The sequence below is a fragment of the Anomaloglossus baeobatrachus genome, chromosome 4 (genome assembly GCF_048569485.1).
Source record: "Anomaloglossus baeobatrachus isolate aAnoBae1 chromosome 4, aAnoBae1.hap1, whole genome shotgun sequence".
Lineage (NCBI taxonomy): Eukaryota > Metazoa > Chordata > Amphibia > Anura > Aromobatidae > Anomaloglossus > Anomaloglossus baeobatrachus.
The window spans coordinates 681,411,220-681,438,538 of NC_134356.1; the positions used below are offsets into that span (position 1 = coordinate 681,411,220).

Genomic DNA, 27,319 nt, shown 5'->3' on the forward strand with positions numbered 1-27,319 from the left:
TTACCTGATGAGGATGTGATGGCAGGGGCAGAGGCTCAGGAGGTGGTGGCACAGGCTCAGGAGGTGGTGGCAGAGGCCCAGGAGGAGGTTTTACCATCAGGAGAGGTACTGCCCAACTCCGATATCCCCCGGGAGTCCGCTCAGCTAATACCAGAGCAGGAGGGTGAGGAGGGGAACATGGAGGTCGTCCCTCAGGTCCAGCAGTCTCAGGCGGCCCCCCCTTCAGCATCTGTATCTGATGACTGGACCATTAGTCAGAATAAAAGGAAGAAAAAGGACGCGTCCTCCCGTAGACCTGAGGCTGCATGTGACAGGGCTAGTAAGAAGGTCCAGAGCTCTGTGGGTGCGATGGTCGTGTCCAACAAGTATGGGGCTTTGTCCCATGATGATGATTTTGAGAGGGAATTGGGGACACTTGAATGTGACAGGGACATAGAGGAACATCCCCCGCCAAAGCGGAGGCCCCTCTCTGTAGACCCTCAGGTAGAATCTGCCATGGACACCGGTGGTGGACAGAATGTCCCTGACTCGGGATGATGAGTATCACTCTGCTCCTTCTATATATTGTATGGTGATTGCTGAGTTTCATTGACGCTTCATTCCCCCACACAGGTGTGGACTCGTTATTTATTTCTGTGTTTGATCTGATTATTTAGTGCCGGTGTCTGTGTAACCTCAGTGATTTGTGACCGGTATTAATGTGAGTTTTTGTTTCTTATACATGTATTTATGTTTGTTTTTTCTAATAAAAATTGCCCCTATGTACAAGAATATAACTACTATAATACTGCCCCTATATACAAGAATATAAATGCTATAATACTGCTCCTATGTACAAGAATATAACTACTATAATACTGCCCCCTATATACAAGAATATAACTACTATAATACTATACCTATGTACAAGAATATAACTACTATAATACTGCTCCTATGTACAAGAATATAACTACTATAATACTGCCCCTATATACAAGAATATAACTACTATAATACTGCCCCTATGTACAAGAATATAACTACTATAATACTGCCCCTATATACAAGAATATAAATACTATAATACTGCTCCTATGTACAAGAATATAACTACTATAGTACTGCCCCTATATACAAGAATATAACTACTATAATACTGCCCCTATGTACAAGAATATAACTACTATAATACAGCACCTATGTACAAAAATATAAGTACTATAATACTGCACCTATGTACAAGAATATAACTACTATAATACTGCTCCCTATATACAAGAATATAACTACTATAATACTGCCTCTATGTACAAGAATATAACTACTATAATACTGCCCCTATGTACAAGAATATAACTACTATAATACTGCCCCTATGTACAAGAATACAACTACTATAATACTGCTCCTATGTACAAGAATATAACTACTATAATACTGCCACTATGTACAAGAATATAACTACTATAATACTACCCCTATGTGCTAGAATAGAACTAATATAATACTGCCCCTGTGTACAAGAATATAACTACTATAATACTGCCCCTGTGTACAAGAATATAACTACTATAATACTGCCCCTATGTACAAGAATATATCTACTATAATACTGCCCCTATGTGCAAGAATATAACCACTATAATACTGCCCCTATGTACAAGAATATATCTACTATAATACTGCATCTATGTACAAGAATATATCTACTATAATACTGCCCCTATGTACAAGAATATAACTACTATAATACTGCTCCTATGTACAAAAATATAACTACTATAATACTGCCCCTATGTACAAGAATATATGCACTATAATACTGCCCCTATGTACAAGAATATAACTACTATAATACTGCCCCCTATATACAAGAATATAACTACTATAATACTGCCCCTATGTACAAGAATATAACTACTATAATACTGCCCCTATGTACAAGAATATATCTACTATAATACTGCTCCTATGTACAAGAATATAACTACTATAATACTGCCCCTATGTACAAGAATATAACTACTATAATACTGCCCCTATGTACAAGAATATAACTACCATAATACTGCTCCTATGTACAAGAATATAACTGCTATAATACTGCTCCTATATACAAGAATATAACTACTATAATACTGCCCCTATGTACAAGAATATAACTACTATAATACTGCTGCTATGTACAAGAATATAACTACCATAATACTGCTCCTATGTACAAGAATATAACTACTATAATACTGCTCCTATGTACAAGAATATAACTACTATAATACTGCCCCTATATACAAGAATATAACTACTATAATACTGCTCCTATGTACAAGAATATAACTACTATAATACTGCCCCTATATACAAGAATATAACTACTATAATACTGCCCCTATGTACAAGAATATAACTACTATAATACTGCTGCTATGTACAAGAATATAACTACCATAATACTGCTCCTATGTACAAGAATATAACTACTATAATACTGCCCCTATGTACAAGAATATAACTACCATAATACTGCTCCTATGTACAAGAATATAACTACTATAATACTGCCCCTATGTACAAGAATATAACTACTATAATACTGCCCCTATGTACAAGAATATAACTACTATAATACTGCCCCTATGTACAAGAATATAACTACCATAATACTGCTCCTATGTACAAGAATATAACTACTATAATACTGCCCCCTATATACAAGAATATAACTACTATAATACTGCCCCTATGTACAAGAATATAACTACTATAATACTGCCCCCTATGTACAAGAATATAACTACTATAATACTGCCCCTATGTACAAGAATATAACTACTATAATACTGCCCCCTATGTACAAGAATATAACTACTATAATACTGCTGCTATGTACAAGAATATAACTACTATAATACTGCCCCTATGTACAAGAATATAACTACTATAATACTGCCCCTATGTACAAGAATTTAACCACTATAATACTGCCCCTACGTAAAAGAATATAACTACTATAATACTGCCCTATATAGAATGATAGAACTACTATAATACTGTCCTTATGTGATCGAATCACAGCTGCAGAGGAGAGGGAGAGAGTAATATCTTCATCTCCTCCATTGTCAACCTGTACGTACATCGCACTACACTTGGATGTCATGTGAGTGCAGATTGATGTTTCAATCACAGCTTTAGACTTGTATGGGTGCGAGTGATGAGAGACTCACAGACTATCACTGCTTATTGCTTTTTTTTCTCAGTCTGATTAGGGATAAGGAAAAACTCTCAGATTTGAGCTGTAGCATTGTCTTACGTGTATATTGTCTGATTATCTGGCATCGCACTCGTGTGAGTCATGCGCCAGTGTGACTCTACCCTAAGGCTATGTGCCCACGGGATCTTGTTTCTGCGGATCTTGCCACAGAAAACCTGCAGATTTTTCTGGATTTTCCAGATAAATCCGCAGGTTTTAGCATGTACAGACACTCCCCATGTTATCCTATGGGACATGGGGAGTGTCTGTGTCCACGCTGCGGAAAAGTGCGGCTGCGGAACATGGTGCGGATGTCCCGCAGCCGCACGTAACTGCATGTCAATTATTCCTGCGGAATTACCTGCGGAAATCCCGGCCCTCTTCTATGGAGATAGAGGCCGGGACGTCCGCAGGTAATTCGCATGAAAGTCCGCAGGTTTACCGCAGCAATACCACTGGAATCCCGCAGCTAAAAATAGCTGCGGATGCCGGCGGGCAGCTGCGGGAAGCATGCGCTCTTACCTGCGGATACATCTGCAGGTATGAGCGCCTGTGGGCACATAGCTTAATGGCAATTGTCATGGGGTCCTTCTCTGATATCACGTAAACAACAGAGCAAGAGATGATTGAACAATCCAAAGAACATTTCTTCCATACAATCCAGAAGGTCCATAAAATAATCAACCAAAACAAGTTTAAAATAGTCCAGGAACACGGATACATTTCATTAAGTGATAAATGTCCAGGTCTCTCTGGGGAGCCTCAGCTTCTCCTACAGAGGATAAATCTCTCTGCTTCTCTCTTTTCCTTCTCAGCCAGACTGAATAATCTCCCAAGTAAAGGCCGCTTTACATGCTGCGATATCGATATTTATATATAGTAAATGATTAATTAAATACTTATTTTTATCCTTGTTTATTATTATTGTTGTTCTTTAGGTCTGTCTGCTCTTTTCCCAATTTTGTCTTGCTTTTTGATATTTTTTTTTAAAAAAAAACATAATTTTCTTTTTTCCCACCGATTTTCTAATTTGATTTGCAAGGAAATTATTTGCAGTGCGTTTCACACTCCTTATTATGTTCTGGGGTCTTTTTAGATTGCAGAGTCTAAAGGGCCCGTTACACACTACGATATATCTAACGATATGTCGTCGGGGTCACGTCATAAGTGACGCACATCCGGCATCGTTAGAGATGTCATTGCGTGTGTCAGCTACGAGAGACTGTGAACGAGCAGAAATACTCACCTTCTCGTTGCTTGTTGACACGTCGCTCATTTTCAAAAAAACGAATGTTCTTCTGTGTGGCGGTTGTGCATTGTTCTCGAGGCAGCACACATCGCTCCGTGTGACACCCCGGGAACGATGAACTACAGCTTACCTGCGTCCCGCCGGCAATGCGGAAAGAAGGAGGTGGGTGGGATGTTACGTCCCGGTCATCTCCACCCCTCCGCTTATATTAGGTGGCCGCTTTGTGACCTCGCTGTGACCCCAAACGTCCCTCCCCCTTGAGGAAGTGGATGTTCGCCGCCCACAGCAAGGTCGTTCGCAAGGTAAGTACGTGTGACGGGGGTTACCGATTTTGTGCGACACGGGCAACAAATTGCCCGTGTTGCACAAACGATGGGGGCGGATGCGATCGCTCATGCGATTGCACGATAAATCGCAATGTGTAAAGTAGCCTTAATACACGTATTATGTAAACTATAAAAATACTACTTATACTCTCCCATTGATCACCTCTCCAGTTTCTCCTCTTTTCACTGACAGCACAATGTGACTGGCAAAAGTATTCGATCGCGAGTAGTGAGGGATCAGAAGACGCCGCCAGGACCAGACAGGTGGAGGGGTGTATTAGATGGGTAGGACATGAAAGTGTAAATGGAGTTTAATTTTTTTAACCTTTTAATGGCTGAGTTTGGTTCAGGAAAATGGCCGCCAGCAGCCGACATTTTGCTGTGTCCACACTGAAGCGAATGTCACTGGCGGTAGTGCTGGATTGCCGGCCAAGAGGTCTGGCAGGTAAGATTTATTTATATACACTCACTTATAAAGTTTCATCAATTCCTTAAGAAACCTCATCTTCACAGTTCCCTTTGGGGCTCACAATTTACATTCCCTATCTGTATGTCTTTGGAATGAGGGAGGAAAACTGAGCACCCGGTGAAAGCCTATTCAAACACAGGGAGAACATACGAAACCCTTGTAGATGTTGTCTGTGGTGGGATTTGAAGCCAGGACCCCAGCACAGCAAAGTAACAGTGTTAACAGCCAAGCCACTGTTATAGCACCCGCCCACGTCGTTTGTGCGTCATGGGCAGATTGCTGCCTGTGGCGCACAAATTTGCTAGGCCCCGTCACACGGACTTACCTTCCCTGCGAACAGCCTCTTTTTTAAGGGGGTGGTTTGTGCTCGTCACAGCAACATCACACGGCAGGCGTCCAATAGAAGCGGAGGGGCGGAGAGCAGCCACAGGAAAGACACGCCCACATCATGGCAGGAGGACGCAGGTACGGTGCTGTTTGATGTTCCTGGGGTGTCACACGTAGCGATGTGTGCTGCCTCAAGAACGACGAACAACCTGCGTCCAAAAGCAGCAACGATATTTGGGATTAGAACGACGTGTCAATGATCAACGATTAGGTGAGTATTTTTGATCGTTAGCGGTCACTCATACATTTCACATGCAATGATGTCGCTAAGTAGGCCGGATGTGCGTCACGAATTCCGTGACACCAACGACATCTCGTTGTATGTAAAGCCCCCTTTAAGATAGCCACATCAAAACTAGTAAATGCAAACAAAATCTAAACTTAGAATACTGAAGACACCACAGAACCAGAAACAAAATTATAAGGGGCAGCCATTTCCTGACTGATGGGGGTTGCCATTTGAAAGAATCCCACCCCTGGCTCCAGCAAAGAACAAATTAAAATTAACCAATGAACTGCTAGAACACAATCACAGGAAGGCTGAAAGGAAACAGGTCTCAGCAGCCCTAAGTTTTAGCTGGGTAACGCTAGAACTGCCCAGTCGAAACTGAGACCTTAACACTGTGCCATCTAGAAAACATGGCCGACGTGACAGAAGTGCGTTCAATCACTCATGCTATAGGATATGACAAAATATATGTATCTGTAATAGCTTACCTTGGACTCTAATTAGTGTGCCAGGACCTTCCTCAAGGATTGAGTCAATAAAATTTGGTGGTGGCGGTCTTGAGCAAAATCTTATTGCTACACGACAATAGAGTGTGATGTTATCTGGACCAGGAAAGTCCTCAAGCAGGAGATCAGATTGACCAACCAGCTTGGTTTTTCCCCGGTATTCTGGGAGTATGTAGTCTTCATTAGGGTGGTAAACGAAGTGCTCTCTTGGTTCCCCAACCATCCAGTAGACCTGAGTGGACAGAGTGCCCCCATCTCCTGCAGAATGTGCACTTATTATATCTTGGACGGAGAAGTTGCAGTTGATTATGATGGGTCCACTGAACTCCACTTCAGTTGTTTGGTTGATGATGGAAACACCAATTGGCTCTTCAAAAAAAAATATGGAATATTATAAAGTAAAAACTAATATTTGGTCAAATGTATACACTGGTATAGCTTAAGATTTTTTTGAAAGATAAATATAATGCATTTAATAAGGTAGATCTTTGAAAAACATTTTTGTCATAAAATATTTATTACAATTACATTACATTACATTCAGCTGAAGAAGGTGTCGAAACGCGCGTCGGAGTCAGGAGGGAGACACATGGGCCAGTAGACATTTTAATAAGTAAGTGAACAGTATTGTCTAGTGTATAGGTGCAATAAATATAGTGTTTACAACAATTAGACTGGTCATATGCCTTGGGAAGCTGCTATTTGACAGTGAATTTATTATTAGGCTTTTAGGCTTTGTTAGAGCCATTTATAGTTGCAATTTGAATATAAAATAGCAGGAGGGATTCTTGAATTGATAATTTTTGAATACGCAATTTTAGTAGGCACTTTATATAACAATTCTGAGTATTTATCATTATTATTTATTTAGAATTGTCAATATTGCTATAAGGCTTTAAGAATTGGATAGGATTATGCATACATTTATAATCAGATGTTCATGTGCACATGATTATATGCATAACTAGTGATAATCGATGATGTACTCTGGCTTTATTTGTTTACTCCCACACTGGTGGCATTGTCCTTTTTTATGTTATGTTTTTAAATCTAATGAATAAAAAAATATTAATTTTAAAACAATTTTTTGAAACTGAGTCTATTGGTTCACATTTCTTGGCTTCTTTATTCATATAGACACAGACCTTTGAATATTTTTTGATTATAATAATGACTATAATGATGCAGATGAGGTCACAGTATGCTCTGAAATGCAACACTTTTGGCCATATGCCTATTGAAGGTGAGCAGTAGGACACTGTCAACTACTTCCTGCTACCCACGGTAATTTTAAATGTCTTTGATTGCTTCCATCATGGGATAACAGTTTAGTTAATGGTGAATTTGGACAATGCGTCTTGATTTGCCCTCACTGTCAGTGCTTTATACTTTGTGTGGCCGATTTTAACAGCCCCCCCCTGTGGTTAGATCTAGTATTATAAGTAATAATTATTACGGATGATCGAATATCACAAATATTCGGCAATATTCGGCTTCGCGAATATCCGACGAATAGGTCGCCGCTATGCGAATATTCGATGCGCAATGTAAGGCCCGCTTTACACGCTGCGATATCGTTACCGATATCGCTAGCGAGCGTACCCACCCCCATCGTTTGTGCGACACAGGCAAATCGCTGCCCGTGGCGCACAAAATCGCGCGGACCTGTCACACGACTTACCTGCCTAGCGATGTCGCTGTGACCGGCGAACCGCCTCCTTTCTAAGGGGACGGTTCGTTCGGTGTCACAGCGACATCACTAAGCGGCCGCCCAATCAAAGCAGAGGGGCGGAGATGAGTGGGGCGTAACATCCCGCCCACCTCTTTCCTTCCTCATTGCTGGCGGCCGCAGGTAAGGTGAGGTTCCTCGTTCCTGCAGTGTCACACATAGCGATGTATGCTGCCGCAGGAACGATGAAGTACATCGTAGAAGCAGCAGCAACGATAATTTGGAAGAGGGGGTGATGTCACCGAAGAGCGATTCAAAATCACTCATAGGTGTCACACACAACGACATCGCTAAAGCGGCCGGATGTGCGTCACAAATTCCATGACCCCAACGAGACTGCTTTAGCAATATCGTAGCTATTCGGCAACTATTCGGGTTTCCCATAGACTTACATTGCGCATCGAATATTCACAAATAGTCGAATAGCAGCGACCTATTCGGCGAGTATGGGCATTGCCGAATATTTGAGGTATTCGATCATCCCTAATAATTATATCTGAAATGAGAAAATGAGCCTTGTTAAAAATTGCTGATATTTCATGGATGGACTTACTTAGAACGAGGAGTTGGCTTCGGAGACTGTTACGTCCAACATAGTTGTATTCTCCTAAGGAAACCTCAATGGAATAGCAGTAGAAGCCATTATGGGAGTAATCGGAATTTTTGATTTTAAAAAATACTATATTTTCATTGGTCCTCTGAGCACATGTGATGCGATAGATCTCATCTTCACAACCGTTGTCCTCTGTGCTCATAAACACATTGCATTTAGTTACATTTGCATTCGTGGTTTGGTTCTTAAATGTGAATCGAGCAATGATGGTCACAGTGTCTCCCGGGAGAGCAAAGATAAAGTTCTCCTGCTCCAGAACCATCTCCTTTTCTCCTGGTAAATAAAGTAAAGATGGACAGTATGTAGAGGTACAAAACATGAAAATGGTTATATACAGTCATGGCCGAAAGTGTTGGCACCCTTGAATTTGGAACAGAAAATGAAGTATTTCTCTCAAAAAAAAAATTGTGATTACACTTGTTTTGTTATACACCTGTTTATTTCCTTTGAGTATATTTGAATAACACAAAAAACTGCGAAAAAAGGCAAATTGCACATAATTTCACACAAACCCCCAAAATAGCAGATTTTTCATTTTATAAGACGCACCGGATTAAAAGACGCACCTCAAATTTAGATGAAAAAAAATGGGGTCTATCTTATAATCCAGTGGTGTCTTACCGGGGAGGTAAGGGCAGCTGAGGTGGACCGGTGGTCACAAAAAGTAGGGGCAGAGCTGGAGTATGGCGATGCTGCAAGCGGTGCAGAAGTCCACATGCTAACTGCGGGCTGCCTTGCTGTGCTGGGACAGCGGGCACTGCTCTATGCTGGGGCAGCCAGCACTGCTCTATGCTGGGGCAGCCGGCACTGCTCTATGCTGGGGCAGCCGACACTTCTCTGTGCTGTGCTGCTGCTCTGCTCGCTGTGGGCGATGAGGCACTGGCCATTCTGAAGATTTCGGTGGTTAGGATTTCAAAGAAATGGTGTGCGGAGTCAATGCGTGTGCAGATGAGAGCTTGAGCCAAGAGCTCCATATACGCACGTGCCGTCTCTGGGCGCCATTATTTGAAACCTTACCACCAACATCTTCAGAATGGCCCATGCCTCGCTTACTGCTCACTGCACAGAGCCGCACAGAGCAGCGCTGCCCGACGCAGAAAGCATCTCCCGCAACACAGCACACAGCATTGCCCTACCTCCTGTGACCCCCTCTCCACCACTCTCTATAAGTTACATTTGGATTTTAGAACGCACCAAGCATTTTCCTCCTAAATTTCTGGGAGTAAAAATGCGTCTTATAATCAGAAAAATACGGTAAGCCACACAAGATTGTTGACACCCTCAACCTAATAATTGTCTGCACCCGCTTTGAAATAAATAACTGCAATCAATCGATTCCTATATCCATCCACAAGATTCCTTCTCTTCTCACCTGAAGTGTTGAACTCTTCTTCTGCAAATTGCTCCAAGTCTCTCATATTTGAAGGCGCCTTCTCCCAGCAACAATTTTAGGATCTCCATAGGTGTCAATCGGATTTAGATCCGGATTCATGCTGCTTCAGAACTCTCCAGCACTTGGTTTCCATCCATTTCTGGAGGCTTTTTGACGTAAGTATATAATAGAATGATGTGCTTTACCAAAAAGTTCCACCTTTGTCTCATCTGTCCACAACATTTTTTCCAGAAGGATTTTGGTTAGTCATGTACATTTTGTCAAACTGCAATGTAGCTTTTTTATATCTCTGTGTCAGCAGTGGGGTCCTCTTGTGTCTCCTCCATAGCATTTCCATCAGATGTGGATGGATTGTTCATGCTAACTGATGCCTCCTTAGCCCGCCGGACCACTTAAATTTTTTTGGAACTTGATAGGGTTGATTTACACACAATCTAAACTCTCCTGCGTTGCAATTCTTCTCTGCCATACACATCCAGAGAGATAATGTAACGCCTGCCTGGAACCACAGTCTCTGGATGGCAGGAAATCCATTCACTAAGCAGGATCCCGAGAACCCCGAAACCCTTTAACCCCTATACAAGGATTTGGAATTACTACAGTGCCCCAGAGATTGCTACCTGTGAAAGGCTGCAGTCCATAGGAGAGTAATCGTCAGGCAGGGTCAAAACTATGAGATACAGAAAGGGACAAAATTGGCAGACAAGGGCGTAGTCAGGAATTCAGGCAGAGGTCAAAACCTGAAATGGCAGTGAGGTACAAAAATGGCAGGCAGGAGAGTGGTCAGAGAGCAGGCAGGGGTCAAAACACGGGAATCGATAGTCAGAAAAAAGGGGGAACCAGACACAAGCAGGAATAAAAAACTATTCTAGCAGGGACCAGAAGAAAAGAAAGGGAATTTGAAGGGTGTAGTGTCTTCCCATTGGCTGTACCTGAATGTTGGTAACTTCAGCTGGAAGACACATGCCTCCTACAGTCAGCCAGTGGTACTGCAGGTCCCAGGGAAACACAGCTTAGTGGATGAGCAGAGCCTGTGCCTACCAGAGCCACTGGCACTAACCCCTCTCCTATCACCTTCACAGTCCATGGTGGGAATACGGTGGCTCCTGGTGACCAAAGCAGAAGTCATAGGAGCGGACTCCGGTAAGGACATGACAGATGAGTTGTAATCATGTTGAATATGTTGCACACTGTGGACAAAGGACCATCAAGATCTCTGGAGATGCACTTTTAAACTTTAGATTGTTGATATTTTTCAAAAATTATGATTATCAAGTCCATAGACAGTTCTTGTCTCCTTTATTTGTTCTCCATGCTTAGTGTGGCACACACAGACATATAATGCAAAGATTGAGTCAACTTCACCCCTTTTTATCTGGTTTCAGGTGTGATTTTCATATTGCCCTTGCCTGTTATTTGCCATAGGTGAGTTTCAACGAGCATCTCATGTTTAAAACTAAGTTGTTTAACCACAATTTTGTCTGGCCCATTTCTGGAATGTTGTGGGAAAATATGCATTTCTCTTTCTTTTCTGTCTTCTCCCAGTAAAAACAAAGGAAATAAATGTGTGTAACAAAATTGCAAATATTTTCTGTGAGATATACTTCATTTTCTGGAACCATTTCAAAGATGTCAGCACTTTCGATCATGACCCGGGGTCAGCAGACGACCATTATGTCCATCATGACAAAGTTCCAGTGAACGCCAGCTGAGTGCCAACATTCATAGGAAGCCATCATTTCTGCTGTATAGAGTGATGCTTAGGTGAGTCACTGCTTTGCATAGCACAAGCAATCACTACTAGTCCCCTAAAAGAATTAGTAAAAACAATAAAAAGTGGGAAATTAGTTTTTAAAATATGAAACTACGTTCAAATCACTGCCTTTTGCCTATTAAAAAGAAAAATAAAAAAAGAAAAAATACACATATTTGGTAGCACTGAATGCCCGATCTATCAAAATATAAAATACATGAGTCAGATTGCTAAATAGTGTAATGAGATATATTAATGAGAAATATCAAAAGGATAGAATTAGGTCTTTTGTTCACCGCAACATTACAATAAAAGGCAATCAAAACATAGCATCTACCCAAAAAATAATATAATTAAAAACATCAGCTCATAGCACAAAAAATAAGCCCTCTCCCAGCCCCAGATCCTGAAAAATGAGAATATTAGGGGTCTTAATAAACAGCTCCAAAAAAACATTTTTTTTATATTTTTCAGATTTTTTTCATCACCTAAATAAAAAAAACTATACATTTTTTGTAGCAATGAACTGACACTTAGAGTACGGTTCCACTTGTGATTTGCACGGATGAGTGCAATCAGATAAAACATCAGTTTTCACTCGCACCAGTGCATAACTATGGGGCAGTGTCCATCTGTGATTGATTTATCATGCCATAGCGGAATGAATCGCAGTATGCAGCGTTTAGCAGCAAGTCTCAGCTCATGCACCCCCATACATGTCTATGGGAGAGTGTGAAACATCGCTCAGCAATCGCATGTCATCTGACTGCAATACCATATATATACGCAGAGACAGGCAGCGGAGGAGATGGGGAGAAAGTGCTCCCTCCCTCTTCCCTGCAACTGTGATCTGAGCGCAAAATTGCATCACAGTCACGTGACCCTTGGCTGACACTCACAGTAGAGGGTTATTAACATATTGCTTCCAATGCTCTCACATTGAATGCAAAGTGCAAGTGGACCCGTATTCTTACCAGGAGAATCACATTACCAAGTCATTTTTACTATATAGTATACATGGTTAATAAAAAAATCATTGTAGAATTGAACTTTTTTTTTGCAATTTCACCCCATGTGGAATTTTTTTTCCCCATTTTTCAGTACACTGTCTGGCAAAATGAATGGTGGCATTCAAAAGTACAACTCGTGTTGCAAAAAACAAGCCTTCATATAGATATTGATGGAAAAACATAAAAGTTATGGCTCTTGGAAGAAGAGGAGGAAAAAACTAAGTGAAAAAAAAGGAAAATGGCCATGACAGCAAGGGGTTAAAGGTAATGTGAAATTATAATAAAATAAGGTGGCTAAACACAAAAAGTGAGGATGAGAACTAATGCGCTTCAAATCCAGAACATGGAGCTTCTTCAGGTTCATAATGGGCTCTCTATAGTTCCCAGGTTAAATGCATTTATTTGGTGGTAAATTGGCGCCACAAGGTCAAAAGGGTCAAAAAGCCAATTGGAAAACACAACACATAAATATTCAAAGATCATTGTTCAAACTGAAGACACTTTTTAGGTGTCTGACCCAATAACTTGGGTCACCAATACATCGAGTCTTCCCAATTTTACTTTCGATATCTGATTTGTTGTAGTCAATCGCTAGAAATTGTCTGTTTAAAAAAATAATAGGTAATTTGATGTCTATTGTCAGATCTTACCTTTCACTACCACCGTGGTGCCAATTAGGTTTTGCCATGGAATAGAATTACCGTTGGAGAATTGGACTCTAAGACGACAGCAGTAGATCTGCTCATCCGCCTTCATTAAGTCTTTTATGGTCAGTGAAGATGTTTTGGCTCCAAGTTTATACTGGACAGAAAGTCTTTCTGCATGTTGTGTAAATTTAGTAGTTTTTGAAGAGTTGTAGATTATATCAGTGTCGTCTCCACAAAATTTTCTTTTGGATGCTTTCACTGCCAAACTCACTGCGATGAGGTTTTTCGGCTCTGGATAAGTGAAACTGCAAGGAATTGTGATGGACTCTCCAGTGAATGACTCCTTTCTGATTAACTGATCTACACAGTATTGGGCCGTAGATGATTGGAAAAGACCTTAAGAAAGAATAATAAAAAAAGAAAAGTCAATGACCAAAAGATATACAACAATCGCATACAAGATTTCTCCCGTGCCTCTCCCATACTCTGGAACGCTCTACCTCAGCATAGCAGACTCTCTCCTACCGTGAAAAGCTTCAAGAGGAACCTGATGACCCACTTCTTCTGACAAGCCTACAAAACCTACAATAACCCTCAGTCCAGTACACTGCTGCGCAACCAGCTCTGTCCTCACCTATTGTACCATCACCCATTGCCTGTAGACTGAGCCCGCACGGACAGGGTCCTCTTTCCTCCTGTAGACTGTGAGCCCTCGCGGGCAGGGTCCTCTCTTCTCCTGTAGACTGTGAGCCCTCACGGGCAGGGTCCTCTCCTCCTATACCAGTCTGTTTTGTACTGTTAATGATTGTTGCACTTGATTTTATGTATACCCCTTTTCACTTGTAAAGCGCCATGGAATAAATGGCGCCATAATAATAAATAATAATAATAATAAAATAGAAGAACAAAATTAGGTATATGAAGTTCTGAAAACCAAAAATGATCTCATTAATCATGTTCATTAGAAATAAGGGACAACAACAAATTGAATGTGAAACAAGTTTGGTAAACCCAGGATCAAAATGGATGATCCAGTCTGTAACCACATTGTTTTGAAATGCTGGGAAAATTTAGCAAAGTAGAATATAATGTAGATTTAAGTACCGGACATTTGAAAAAAAGAATGACCATGAATTACATGGACAACCCTTATTTTCAAGAGTTGGAGAACATCGTCATAAATTTTCAAGTGCCTTAGTAGAGAGCATAGTTTCATAGTATTTAAGCTTGAAGATAGACTTCAGTTCATCGAGTTCAATTTATAGCCCAATATGTTGATCCAGTGGAAGGCAAAACCCCCATGGAGCAGACATTAAGCTCCCCATTAGGGGAAAAAAATTCTTCCTGACATCACATACAGCAACCAGACTAGTTCCCTTGATCTACACCCCATCACTGAGTGCCTATAATCTGTAATATATTTATCAGGAAAGGCATTCAGTACCATCTTGCACTTTTTTAGTGAATCAATCGTTACAACATCATGCAGCAGTTTCTCACCGGATATTAGTAACAATTAATAGGCAAGCAGTACAATGCTTGGTGCTTGGCACTCAAAATGATGAATGATTGCTTTGATGCTCGGGTGCGCATTACTTGAGTTGAGTTTGTCAGATGCTTGGATGGGCTCAACTCGAGTAACGAGTATAATGAAAGTCAATGACTGGGCAGTTCAGCTCTCTCCCCACATACAACCAACAATAGAGCAAATCAGGCATTTCTGGGGAAGGTTGGGAGGGTATTTTTTTATTCTTTTGTTGTGTCAACCTCAGTGAGAGCCATTCAGAGACTGCAAGTGGTTCTCACTGGGGTCCCAGGTCCCATAATTCAGTAACGAAGCCTGTGCTTTCTGTTCAATGTTTTATGAATGACACATGAGCATCCGAGATACTCATGCGAACACCATGACTACCCAAGAACTCTGAGGCTCGATCGAGTACCAAGCAGTGGTGAGAATGCTCACAAATCATAGTAGCAATCCATCCAATCCACACAGACAAAGAAATCAAATCATAAATGTCCATAAATTTAGAGATGTGTAATAATTATAGATGGGTGAATAATCAGACATTCTGGTTGAGATTATTCAAACTAAATCATTTCTAATATTTGTATATTCATGCCGAACAAATAACCTAATTCAAGTCAATGGCAAACTCGAAAATGATCAGGAGGACGTTGGAAGTAGGTCTGTGAGGGCTGTAAAAATGCTCCAATGGATGGAAAAGTGTAGAAACTGAATGGGAACAGCATAAGATGCCTGGATGCATTTCTGAATCACATTTGGTTTCTGGGAATAATAATGTTGTCAAAGTATTACCGGGATTAAAGGAGGTATATTACACTTAGATTCCAGATTTCTCATTGTTTCCTGGTCTGATCATTAGAACTCATGCATATTCACTGCTTCCCCCACCCACCTTCAGTGACAGCATCTTTGATTGGCTGCAGTCAGAATGCCAGTATGCCGACATCTGTGATTGGTTGCCCTGAAAGTAGCTATCTGGTGCAGAACATAGAATGTTAAAATAAATAAATAATTGGAAAAACTAGTGCAGAATCCCCTCTATATTGATACCCAGTGCAGATAAAGCAGACAGCTAAAGGCTGCAGCCCACAGCTGTGCACATTATCTTGGCTGTGTATCAAAATACGAGGCACCCCACGTGTTTTTTTTTTTAATTATTTGAATAAATAATTTAAAAAAACAATTTTGATACCCAGTCAAGATAAAGCAAACAGCTGGGGGCTGGTATTCTTAGGCTGGGGAAACCCATGGTTATTGGGCCCTCCTCAGCCTAAAAATAGCCACCTGCAGTCACCCCGAGATCTCGCACCCATTAGATGCGACAATTATGGCGCTTTACCCAACTCATCCTGATTGCCCTGTAGCGGTGGCAATTAGGGTAATATAAGGGGTTAATGAATGCTGTGATATGTCAAAAAAAGGACAGCTGTTATCAAGCTCGAGGTTAGTAAAGAGGGGAGGTATATGAGATCCCCTCATTACAAACCCTGAAAGTAAAAATAAAATAAACACATAAATCCTTCATTATGAATTAAAAAAAAAATAACCTCTTTGACCAATTTATTAACCTTCAAAAAACACCTGCAGGTCCGACGTAATCCACATGATGTTCCACAACGAAACCGGCTATGCCACTTCTGAGGTTGCAATACATGGTCACATTAAAAAAACATGACTGCTCACTGCAGCATCAGGGACACACTGACTGAGCAACAGCTATGAGCAGTGACATCACTGAGTTCACCTGATGTCACAGCTGGGGTTCCCAAGGTACCCCTGCTGTGACCACAAGAGAACTGACCTGAGATCAACTCATTGATCTCAGTTACCTCAACTCAGGTGAAGTCATTGCCAGATTAGGAAATGTGTGCACATTAATCATTTTGTTGCAATCATTTCTGCACCAAATCTGCATTTCCCAGAATAAACCCCCAAAAATCCGCATTCGTTAATGATGCGGTTTATGTGAGTTTTTGTCAGGAGATTCATATTTGCCTAATCCACAGTACCCCAGCTGTGATCTCAGATAAATTCTCCTGAGGGGAATTCATTGAACTCAGTGACTTCTCCTCAGGTGGCGTTATTGAACTCAATGCTGTATTACCTAATGTGCTCACACATAGTATTTTGTTGCAGACATATCTGCCCCAAATCTGTATCTCGGCAAAAAATGCACCAAAACGCAAAAAAAAGTATTGAAATTTATGTTTTTTGCCAGGATATGTAGATTTGGTGCAGAAATGTCTGCAACCAAATACTCAACATGTCCACATAACCTGATCTGGCAGGCAAGTCATCAGAGTTCACCCTCAGGGCTCACTGCTGCCCTCAATGAAAGTTGAACCCACTACTGTTGGTGAAAGTGGAACCCACTGCTGCATTGCCGTGTGGCTATGTCCTGCAATCCAACAGTCCTGCGATCTGGTAGCGGGTTCCACTTTCATTGAGAGCAGCGAATTCAACCTTCACTTAGGACACTGGGAAGCCTTGAGTGTGAACTCCGGTGACCCTACTGCCGGATTGCAAGTCTACTGTGTTGGTGTGTCCCACAATCTTACACTCTGGCACACAGGTCACTAAAAGTCACACTGGGGGCTCCCTGCTTCCCTCAATGGAAGTTGAACCAGCTGCTCACAGTGAAAGAGGAACACGAGGCCGGAAAGTTGGATTACGAGACACGGACACACAGTAATCCAGTAGCCGTTGCACTTTTACTGAGGGAAGAGGGGAGTTCTGAATGACTGACTGCTGGACTGCTATGCTGCCATGTCTCACAATGGGACTGTCCAGCAATCTGGAAGTGGATTCACCGGTGGTCATACTTGGTACTATGGGAACCCAGCTGTGACCTCCAGGGACCTGATTGAGGTCATCGTTCTCATCATTGCTGCCCTCAGTATATCCCAGGAGCAGCAGTGAGTGTTCACATTTTCTATCACCTCAGCTTCTGGATCTAGCAAAGCCAGGATCATTGTTGGACTTTAAGTGAATTAAGTTGGACGTGAGTGGGTGTTTAAGGGGTTAATAAATTGGTGAAAGAGGGTGCTTTTCTAATTTCATATAAAGAATAATTGTGTGTTTTGTGCCTATTTCTTTTGACTTACAGTGTTAGTAATTGGGAGATCTCATAGACCTTTCTCCATTACTAACCACAGGCTTACCACACGCTTAATGACAGGTGTGATTTTTGACATATTGTAGCTGTCATTAACTTCTTAAATTACCTTGATTTTGCACCAGGAAAATAGGAATGAGCCGGATAAAACACCAAAATTGTTGATTCAAATGGATGCAACAATTGTGGGGCGGTTGCAAGTTGCTATTTTTAGGCCGGGGAGGTTCTAATAACCATGGGTCTCCCCAGCCTGAGAATACCAGCCCCAAGCTATCTGCTTTATCTTGGCTGGATATCAAATTTGGTCAGACTGCATGACAATTTTAAAAATTATTTATTTAACTAGTTAAAAAAGCCATATGGGGTTTCTTGTATTTTCATACACAGCTAAGATAGTGCTTACAGCTCTGTGCTGCAGCCTGTAGCTATATCTATGTTGGCTATCACACTATGGGAGACCCTACATTATTTTTTCCAATTATTTTTTATTTTTACACTCCACCAATCACAGACACTATGAGAGAGGATGAGTGGGGGAAGCAGTTCATATTTATAAAGGACTAGCTGTACTACCCGGCTTCGTCCGGGTTAATAACTTTTGTTAACAAAATAGAATGTATTAACATTCCCAGGATAGAATGTATAAATAGAATGTATTAACGCCCGGGATAGTAACTGTCTCTCTGTTTCTCTACCATTCTCTGCCTGTCTCCCCCTCTGTATATATCTCTCTATCTCTCTCTATCTCTTTGTCTGTCTGTCTCTTCCCTGTCTGTCTCTGCCTGTCTGTCTCTTTCTCCGTCTGTCTCAATCTCTTTCCCTGTCTGTCTATCTATCTCTTTCCCTGTCTGTCTATCTATCTCTGCCACTTTCCCTGTCTGTCTCTTTCCCTGTCTGTCTCTTTCCCTCTCTTTCCCTGTCTGTCTCTTTCTCTCTCTTTCCCTGTCTGTCTCTTTCCCTCTTTCCCTGTGTCTGTCTCTTTTTCTGTCTCTTACCCTGTCTGTCTCTTTCCCTCTCTTTCCCTGTATGTCTGTTTCCCTGTGTCTGTCTCTGTCTCTTTACCTGTCTGTGTCTGTCTCTTAACCTGTCTCTCTCTTTCCCTCTCTTTCCCTGTCTGTCTCTTTCCCTGTCAGTCTGTCTCTTTGTCTGTGTCTCTCTCTTTGTGTCTGTCTCTTACCCTGTCTATGCCTGTTTCTTACACTGTCTGTGTCTGCCTCTTTCCCTGTCTGTCTCTTTCCCTGGCTGCATTGTGACACTCCAACATTCCATTTAAAGTCGTGGCTGCACATTCTTCTGACGTTCTGGCTGCACTGTGGTTCACAGCTCCATTCGCTTTAATTGAGGCAGGTTTTTTGGTGAATAACTGTAAAGCGCGGGGTTAAAATTTCCCGTCAAAACATAGCCTATGACGCTCTCGGGGTCCAGAAGTGTGAGTGTGCAAAATTTTGTGGCTGTAGCTCCGACGGTGCAGATGCCAATCCCGGACACTTACACACACACACACACACACACACACACGCATACATACACACATTCAGCTTTATATATTAGATAAGGTATAATTAGCGGACTAGGAAGTAGTGTGACTGGGAAACTTGGCAAGTATATTCTCTTGCTGTAATGACTGGAAACCTTCTTTTTTTAGCGTGCCTTCCAATCATAGTAATGCCAGTTGCAAGATGGCTATGGCATTCTCTGATTCTGATTAACAAAAAATCCCAACATATTTAGTTACTGAAAATCAGCTGTCAATCATGCTGGGAGGGGTCAAACACACGAGACAAAGAGTAAAATACTTGACGAGTAACAGATGTCACGAATGCCCTAATATTTGTGCGAATAACGAATAATGTTGAGTATATTTGTTCATCATTAATAATAATGAGAACTAACTCAGGGAAAAAGAATTGAATATGCTTACTGAAATGTATTTAATACTTAATATAAAAGCCTTTTTTGTCGATGAAGCTTCAAGACACCTCCTCTATGGAGACACTAGTCACCTGTATTGCTGAAGTCGGATTCTGGTCCATTCTTCCAAACACTCTTTACATCCTGCAGGTCCCAGACTAATCTATGTCTGAAATTTAGTTCCTTCCATAAATTTTTTTATTGGATTCAGGTGTCATGGAGTGATACGGGATCACTAGGAATAGTGGAGCCTAAACTGTCCCTCAGGCTAGAGGAATCATGGCGGACCCTGATAATAGATCTGAAGGTGATTGTTACGAACCGGCGCCGCCATAGCCGCAAGCAGTCTGCTGCGGTTCCTGTTGCGCCCAGGCGCCGGCTGCCGTTCTTGGCCATGCCTCGGGTCGTCCAGTTGGCTGTTCCTTCCACCACGTCTAAGTGTGGAGAGGCGGCTAGTGCGCATGCGTGCGCAGATTTACCCCAGCCAGAGTCTAAGCCCGGTGTTTTGCCTAGTGAGCATGCTAAGCCTGTTTGTGTTATGTCTGAGACTAAGTCCTCAGTTCAGGCTACTGAGCATGCTCCCACAATTAACCCTAACAGCCTCTTTGCACAGGTACTTGGACTTCGTGCTGTGTCTAGGTTCTGGGATGTGCCTACTGAGCATGCTCAAACTGATAGTCTGCTTTCTAAGCCTGTTGCTCAGGCTACTGAGCATGCTCAGGCACTTAGTGCATCAAAGGCTAGGTCCGGTAAGGACCTCACTGAGCATGTCCGTGAGGTGGCAGGCCCTGATAGGGCAGAGGGTGTCAGGTGTCCTGATGACGTGGCAACTCCGGACTGGCTCGCAGAGGCCCGCCCCTATGATCTGGCACCTCACCATTGGTCGTCAGACGATGACTGGTGAAGTGTTTGGGGCATGGCTGCCATGAGGTCATCAATGACGTGGCGGTTCCGGATAGGTCGCTTGTGACGTCACTGATGACATGGCACTCTGCTATTGGACCTTGGTGGTTCCACCCTGGGTTTGGGACGGACCCAGGTTATAAAAGGGGCTGGAGACAACATGGAGGTGCGCAGTCTTCATTTAGAGTTCTTGGTGGCATAAGCCTTGTTGGAAGCGGTAGGTAGGGCTAGGCGAACGGTGCCTGTCACGCCAAGATTCGTGGCTCAGCACATGAGGGTCAGGCGCCGTGCTTCCTTGCTACCGTTCCTGTTGTGCTAGAGCAGTCCAGTGGCGTTAACTGGGCTGCGGCTGCTGCGTCACCTGTTCAGTTGTGCCTCCTACGCACACGGACAGAATACCTGTTGCGTCACCTGTTCGAGAGTGCCCTCTACGCACACGGACAGTGTACCTGCTGCGCCACCTGTCCGGTTGTGCCCTCTATGCGCACGGACAGCGCACCCCAGAACCCCTGTGAAGTTAACAGGGTGTTTCTGGATTGGGTGTGTGAACCCTATTGTCCTCCTCGGCTTCCCAGTCAAATGCTACTGGTGTGACTACCTGGTCTGACGTGTCCTTTACACACGTGGCCAGTCGAGTGGTGGCCAGAAATGCTAATCGGCGGACCGCTCGGCCTGACGTGTCTTACACACGTGGCCGACAGGGCGCTGTCGCAGCGGTCTTCTCGGTCAACGCTAACTGGTTACCATCTGGCCTGACGTGTTGTTACACACGTGGTCGGAGTAGCGTCCGCTCCACCAAAATGCTAACTGGGTTGTCGTCCGGTCTGACGTGTCCCTACACACGGGACCGGTTCCTTGAGTTATCTCAGAGCCATCCAGCTCTATAGTCTCCGCCTAACCCACAGGGTGCCAGCAGCTCCATTACAATCTGGAGCACGGTGGGCCCCGACTGGCGATTGGGTTATATACCCCTGGTCCTAATCTGCCGGTTCCCCTGTAACAGTGATGATATTTTGGCTACCTTCCTTGTCCTAGCTCCTGAACAACCCTGGTCTACTAGCCTCCCTTCCTCCACTAAGGAGAGGGTCAGGACAGGAGAGATTATGCCCACTCAAATAGACTGGAAAAAAGAAAGACTCAAACTCGCAGCAATCTATAGACAATAATAAGTAAAAAAACACACACTGGAAAAAATAGTTTATTTTAATTAAGACTCCCCCACACTCCCTCGTTTCCCAATTTATTAAATAAAAAAATAATTTTGGGGGTAGATGTAATGTTTTGATTGCCTTAAGGGGGCTTTAGATGCAACAACATTGCTAACGAGATGTCGTTGGGGTCACGGAATTCGTGACGCACATCCAGCCTCGTTAGCGATGTTGTTGCGTGTGACACATACGAATGACCGCTAATGATCAAAAATACTCACCTTATCGTTGATCGTTGACACGTTGTTCCAATCCCAAATATTGTTGATGGTGCTGGATGCAGGTTGTTCGTTGTTCCTGAGGCAGCACACATCGCTACGTGTGACACCCCAGGAATGACGAACAACACCTTACCTGCGTCCTCTGTGCAACGAGGACTAACGATATTGTGTGCCATGGACAGCAATTTGCCCGTGATGCACAAACGACGGGGGCGGGTGCTTTCTCGAGCGACATCGCTAGCGATGTCGCTGCGTGTATAGCAGCCTTTATATTGAATTTCATTGTAATGTAACTGTGGCCCAAAAAAAGTAATTCTAGAGGTTTTAATATTTTTCTCGTTATGCCGTTTACAGAGCCAGATTTATTTATTTTATTTTTTGATAGATCATACATTTCTGAATTCGGCAATACTAAAAATGTGTATTTTTTGTTATCTTTTTATTTTAAATTGGCCAAAAGAGGGTTGATTTGAACTCCTGTGCTGTTTTTTTCAAATTTGTAAAACTTTTTGCCACTTTTTGTATTGTTTTCACTAGTTCCCTTTCTGGACTTGAAGATGCAATCTTCCAATTACTTGTGCTGTACAGAGCAGTGCATCAGCGTTGGAGGCACATGTCAGCTGATCAGATCAGCCAACATGGGCAGGGAAAGATGCGTTACCGTGCGTGACAAATTCCGGGTCTGGTGTCGACCAGGAGGGACCTATAGTCCAAAGGTTGGCGTATGGGTTCAAGGGATGTCGTAGAACCACTACACAATGAATTGAGTCTGATTTTCATGTTTTTTTTAAAAAAAATTAAATAAATTTGTGCTTGCTGGATAGTGTGCTGGGGTCTTTATTCAAGCAAACTATTTTTCCCTTTGGGTATGCTTGTTAACTTTATATTTACTGGGTTGGTAATGTGGGTGTCTTACTGTGAGGGTAGGCCTGGGCTTTAGGCTGTTTGTCCAGATGTAATAAGACGATCTGTGTGTAAATAATTAAATTATAAATGTTTTTGCATAATTATCTGTGTGTCTATATGACAATCGCATAGAAGCTTCATAATATGATTCTAAGATGTGTGATCAGGAATGTGTTGTTAACTAGATAATCAAGTCAAAATGAACAATGAACAAAGAAGTATTCATAACATACTGAGAGAATGTATAATCTGTTGGTACATACCAGCTAGGATGTGGGATGTGGGATGTGGGATGTTAACTCCTTGTTCTTGCTCCAAGGTCAAATGTTGTATTGTATAATCATGATTTTCAATACATAAGCCAGAAGCTAGCTTTTGCTCAAAAGTGAATATGTCTCATTGTCTGATTCATTTATATCTGCGCAGATTTGATTTGGAATCCATCTCTGTGACCCCGAAGACCCCTTAGTGGTCTCCCCCAACATTATTACTAACCCCTGGACTTGATAGTAGCTATTATTTCACAGCTGACATCAACCCCATTAACCAATTACTCTGATTGCTAACTTACCAGGGAAATAGGGAAGAGCCGAGAATGAAAACTACACCAGGGGGGACTAGAGAGGAATTTACTTCAAAATTTTGGAACATTTGAAATAGTCAGAATTGATAAATTGGGTGAAAAGATTTGGAATCACTCAGATAAAAACAAATAAAACAGGTAAGCACATATAAAATAAACCTAAAAAAGGCACAAATAGAATAGTGAATTGGGTGCAAACAATAAAGGTCCAAAATACATACAACTAGATAAATAAACAGGCTAAAAGGCAGTGATGAATCGGGCATGCAACTAAATACAACAGATTTCGAAATTAGTATCAGAAAGTCGGAGCTCTGGCTGCTGTAAGACGAAATTAACAACATACTATAGAGATAATTGAAAAATGAGGAAATTAGGGGAAATTACACAAAGCCACAAATAGTCATGAAGAGGAAGTCGTATGTCAAGGAACATGTGTATGTTTCATTTAGCTTATTAAAGCAACAGTCCATTGTTTTGTTGTATCCAGTGCTTGAGTGGTGCTTTAAATTTAAGCCCCCCGGCCCCCTTTCATATTCTCACGTTCCAGAAGCTTCAACTTTTACCTACGTCCCTCCAGTCCTCGGTCGCCATCTTGTGATTGTGATTTCTGAATGGCCGTAAGTCAGAAGTTACGGAAAATGCTCCAAAACATCTCTATAGAAGCCAAAATAAGGCAAGAACATGGCTCTCATTGAGATGTATCAAATTTTGACCTCTAGTGTGCCCCAGCAAGCACTGAAACTGTCGGCAGGTCACAAATCGCAGGAGATTACCCAAAGTTATGCTGAAAAAATTTGATGCTGTCAGAAAGTGAGTATAAGACAGACTCTAGGTGACTTAAGGCCGCTTTACATGCAACGACATCGCTAATGAGATGTCGTTCAGGTCACAGAACTCGTGACACACATCCGGCCTCGTTAGCGACGTCGTTGCGTGTGACACGTACGAGCGACCGCTAAAGAGCAAAAATACTCACCTTATCGTTGCTCGTTGACACGCTGTCCAGTTCCTAATTACTGTTGCTGCTGCAGGTATGATGTTGTTCGTCGTTCCTGCGGCAGCACACATCGCTATGTGTGACACTGCAGGAATGAGGAACCTCACCTTACCTGCGACCGCCAGCAAGGAGGAAGGAAGGAGGTGGGCGGGATGTTCTTCCCACTCATCTCCGCCCTTCCACTTCGATTGGGCGGCCGCTTGGTGACGTCGCTGTGATGCCGAACGAACCGCCCCCTTAGAAAGGAGGCGGATTGCCGGTCACAGCGACGTCGCAAGGCAGGTAAGTAGTGTGACGGGTCCAAGCGATGTTGTGCTCCACAGGCAACGATTTGCCCGTGACGCCCAACCGATGGGGGCGGGTACGCATGCTAGCGATCTTGCTAACGAGATCTCATCGTGTAAAGCGGTCTTTAGATTTTCAGCACCACTCCAATGGAGGTGATCCATGTTTTTTGGGCTAGTAATATTGTATAGTACGATGGCTTCCATGGACAGGTTTTGCTTTAGCTACTCTGACTATGAGGTTACAGCAGAGCCATTGTCTTTAACCTTTTATTCCTGTACAAGAATGTGAACATACACATGGACCCTGTGCTGAGTCCTTGGTGTGGCTGCTGACTGATGAAGCAGTCTGGCGAGAACGTCAGGTCACCGGGTCAAAAGCAAAATATAGAGAAAAGGAACTAAATTGTCAGATAAAAGAAAAGCCAGTAAACAGGCCATGGATTGAAACAATAATGACCACTAAAAATTCAGAAGGAAAGAATAGAAGTGGACTAGATAAAGAGAACGTTTTACTGGATGCAGAGATTCTAAATTCTAAAGAGGGCAGCTCCGTCCAGAATTCATGAAGCAAGTTAAGAATTAATCCCTAGCATCACACGTTCCAGAGAATATAATAAAACAGTAGGGTTGTTGTCCTTCATCATTTGCAACCAGGAATAGACTAAGCAGGTAACGACATTGATCTTACAACTCTATGCATCTAAATCATCTATAGGGTCAGACAGGAAAACAGTAATATTTGCATGTAGAGATCTAGGGTCAGGCAAGCAGACAATACCATAAGGATAGATTTTCAGGATCTGACAGTAAGACAATATCACCTGAATTTTAATTGTTCTGAGAGTCAGGCAAAGAATCTGCTTCTAGATAAATTACAGGGTCAGGCAGGACAACAGTGCTATCTGTTACTATCTGTTGTGATGGATACTTTATGTGGTTTAGTGTTGCATTGCTGAAAAATGCAAGTTCTTCCCTGAAATAAACATTGTCTGGATTGAGCATATTTTGTTCAAGCACCTTTTTATAATGCTGTGCATTGATAGTATATTTCAAGATATGTGAGCTGCCCATATTGGCCTTGTATCTTGTACATATACAGTAGATTACTCTAGAGTCTCTGAATCTTTTGAGCATTCTTATTTACCACACATGGTAGTGATGAGCGAGTACTAAAAAGCTCGGGTGCTCGAGGCTCGGGCCGAGCATCCCAAGATACTCGTGTACTCGGCCCGAGCACCGAGCCCAATGTTATCCTATGGGAGACCCGAGTATTTTTATGAAATGACCCCCGGCAGCATGTAGAAACCCTAAAAATGTCACAAAAGTCTCAGAAGAGTGCTCAAATGACATGGCAACAGAATGGGGAAGACCCCTTGAAGCATTTATCAGTCAAAAGTCACAGCTGTGAACAATTTTGTCCGCGTTTTACGCCATTTTTACGGACTCACCAGAAAACCTTCAAAAATGACACCAAAATGAATTTTCATGGCGGAAATGTTAAGGGCACATACCCAATAGTGAGATAGAGCTGGTGTATGTTAGTTTTGGAGATTACATGAAAGATTTTACGTGAAAACATTGTGTAGCACTCCGATGTCCCTGAGAAGAGACGTACATGAAGGCCTCTTGAGTCTAATGTGCCCATTTTGAGGAAGTGAATCTTTGTAGTATTTTCCTTTGCCAGGGAAGTCCAAAATTGTGAGGTTCACCAATGCCCCTGCATACAGACGTGCATGATGGCCTGTAAACCTGAAGTGCCCATTGTAAGGAAGTGGGTCTATTGTAGTATAGCCCTTTGGCAGGACAGCCAAAAATTGGGAGGCTCCACATTGTCCCTGGATAGAGATGTGCATGAGGGCCTCAAAACATTGTTCCCATTGCAAAGGAGTGGGTCTCCTGTCGTTGTAATGTCCATTCTGAAAGAATGGGCGAAAAAATTTACCACTGGGGGTATACCTGAAACAACGGCCTAACTATTGTAACGGTCATCATGGTGGTGCATGAGGAGAAGGAGGAGCAGTCCAGTGATTATCCAAAGTCCAGAAGTGTGTACCCATGGGTGAGTGGAGGTACATGGCAAATTCCCGTTACAAACTTTAAATTCCGCTGTCATT

At 42.4% G+C, this 27,319-nt stretch overlaps 2 protein-coding genes across 2 annotated transcripts in view; one reads left to right on the forward strand and one right to left on the reverse strand.

Annotated features, from left to right (window-relative positions):
• Positions 1 to 6,192: 6,192 nt before the first annotated feature.
• LOC142302809 (uncharacterized) lies at positions 6,193 to 17,452 on the reverse strand. Its single transcript, XM_075343920.1, has 5 exons — positions 17,392 to 17,452; positions 13,547 to 13,939; positions 8,681 to 9,013; positions 6,381 to 6,767; positions 6,193 to 6,293 (listed from the first exon to the last, which is right to left on the reverse strand). Exons 1-5 carry the CDS (start codon positions 17,450 to 17,452, stop codon positions 6,193 to 6,195), a joined length of 1,275 nt encoding a protein of 424 aa, XP_075200035.1.
• Positions 17,453 to 17,837: 385 nt separating this feature from the next.
• LOC142302810 (extracellular calcium-sensing receptor-like) overlaps positions 17,838 to 27,319 on the forward strand; it is a 67,467-nt gene continuing 57,985 nt past the window's right edge. Inside the window, 1 exon segment of the mRNA XM_075343921.1 lies at positions 17,838 to 17,986. Coding sequence (XP_075200036.1) covers positions 17,838 to 17,986 — 149 coding nt within the window.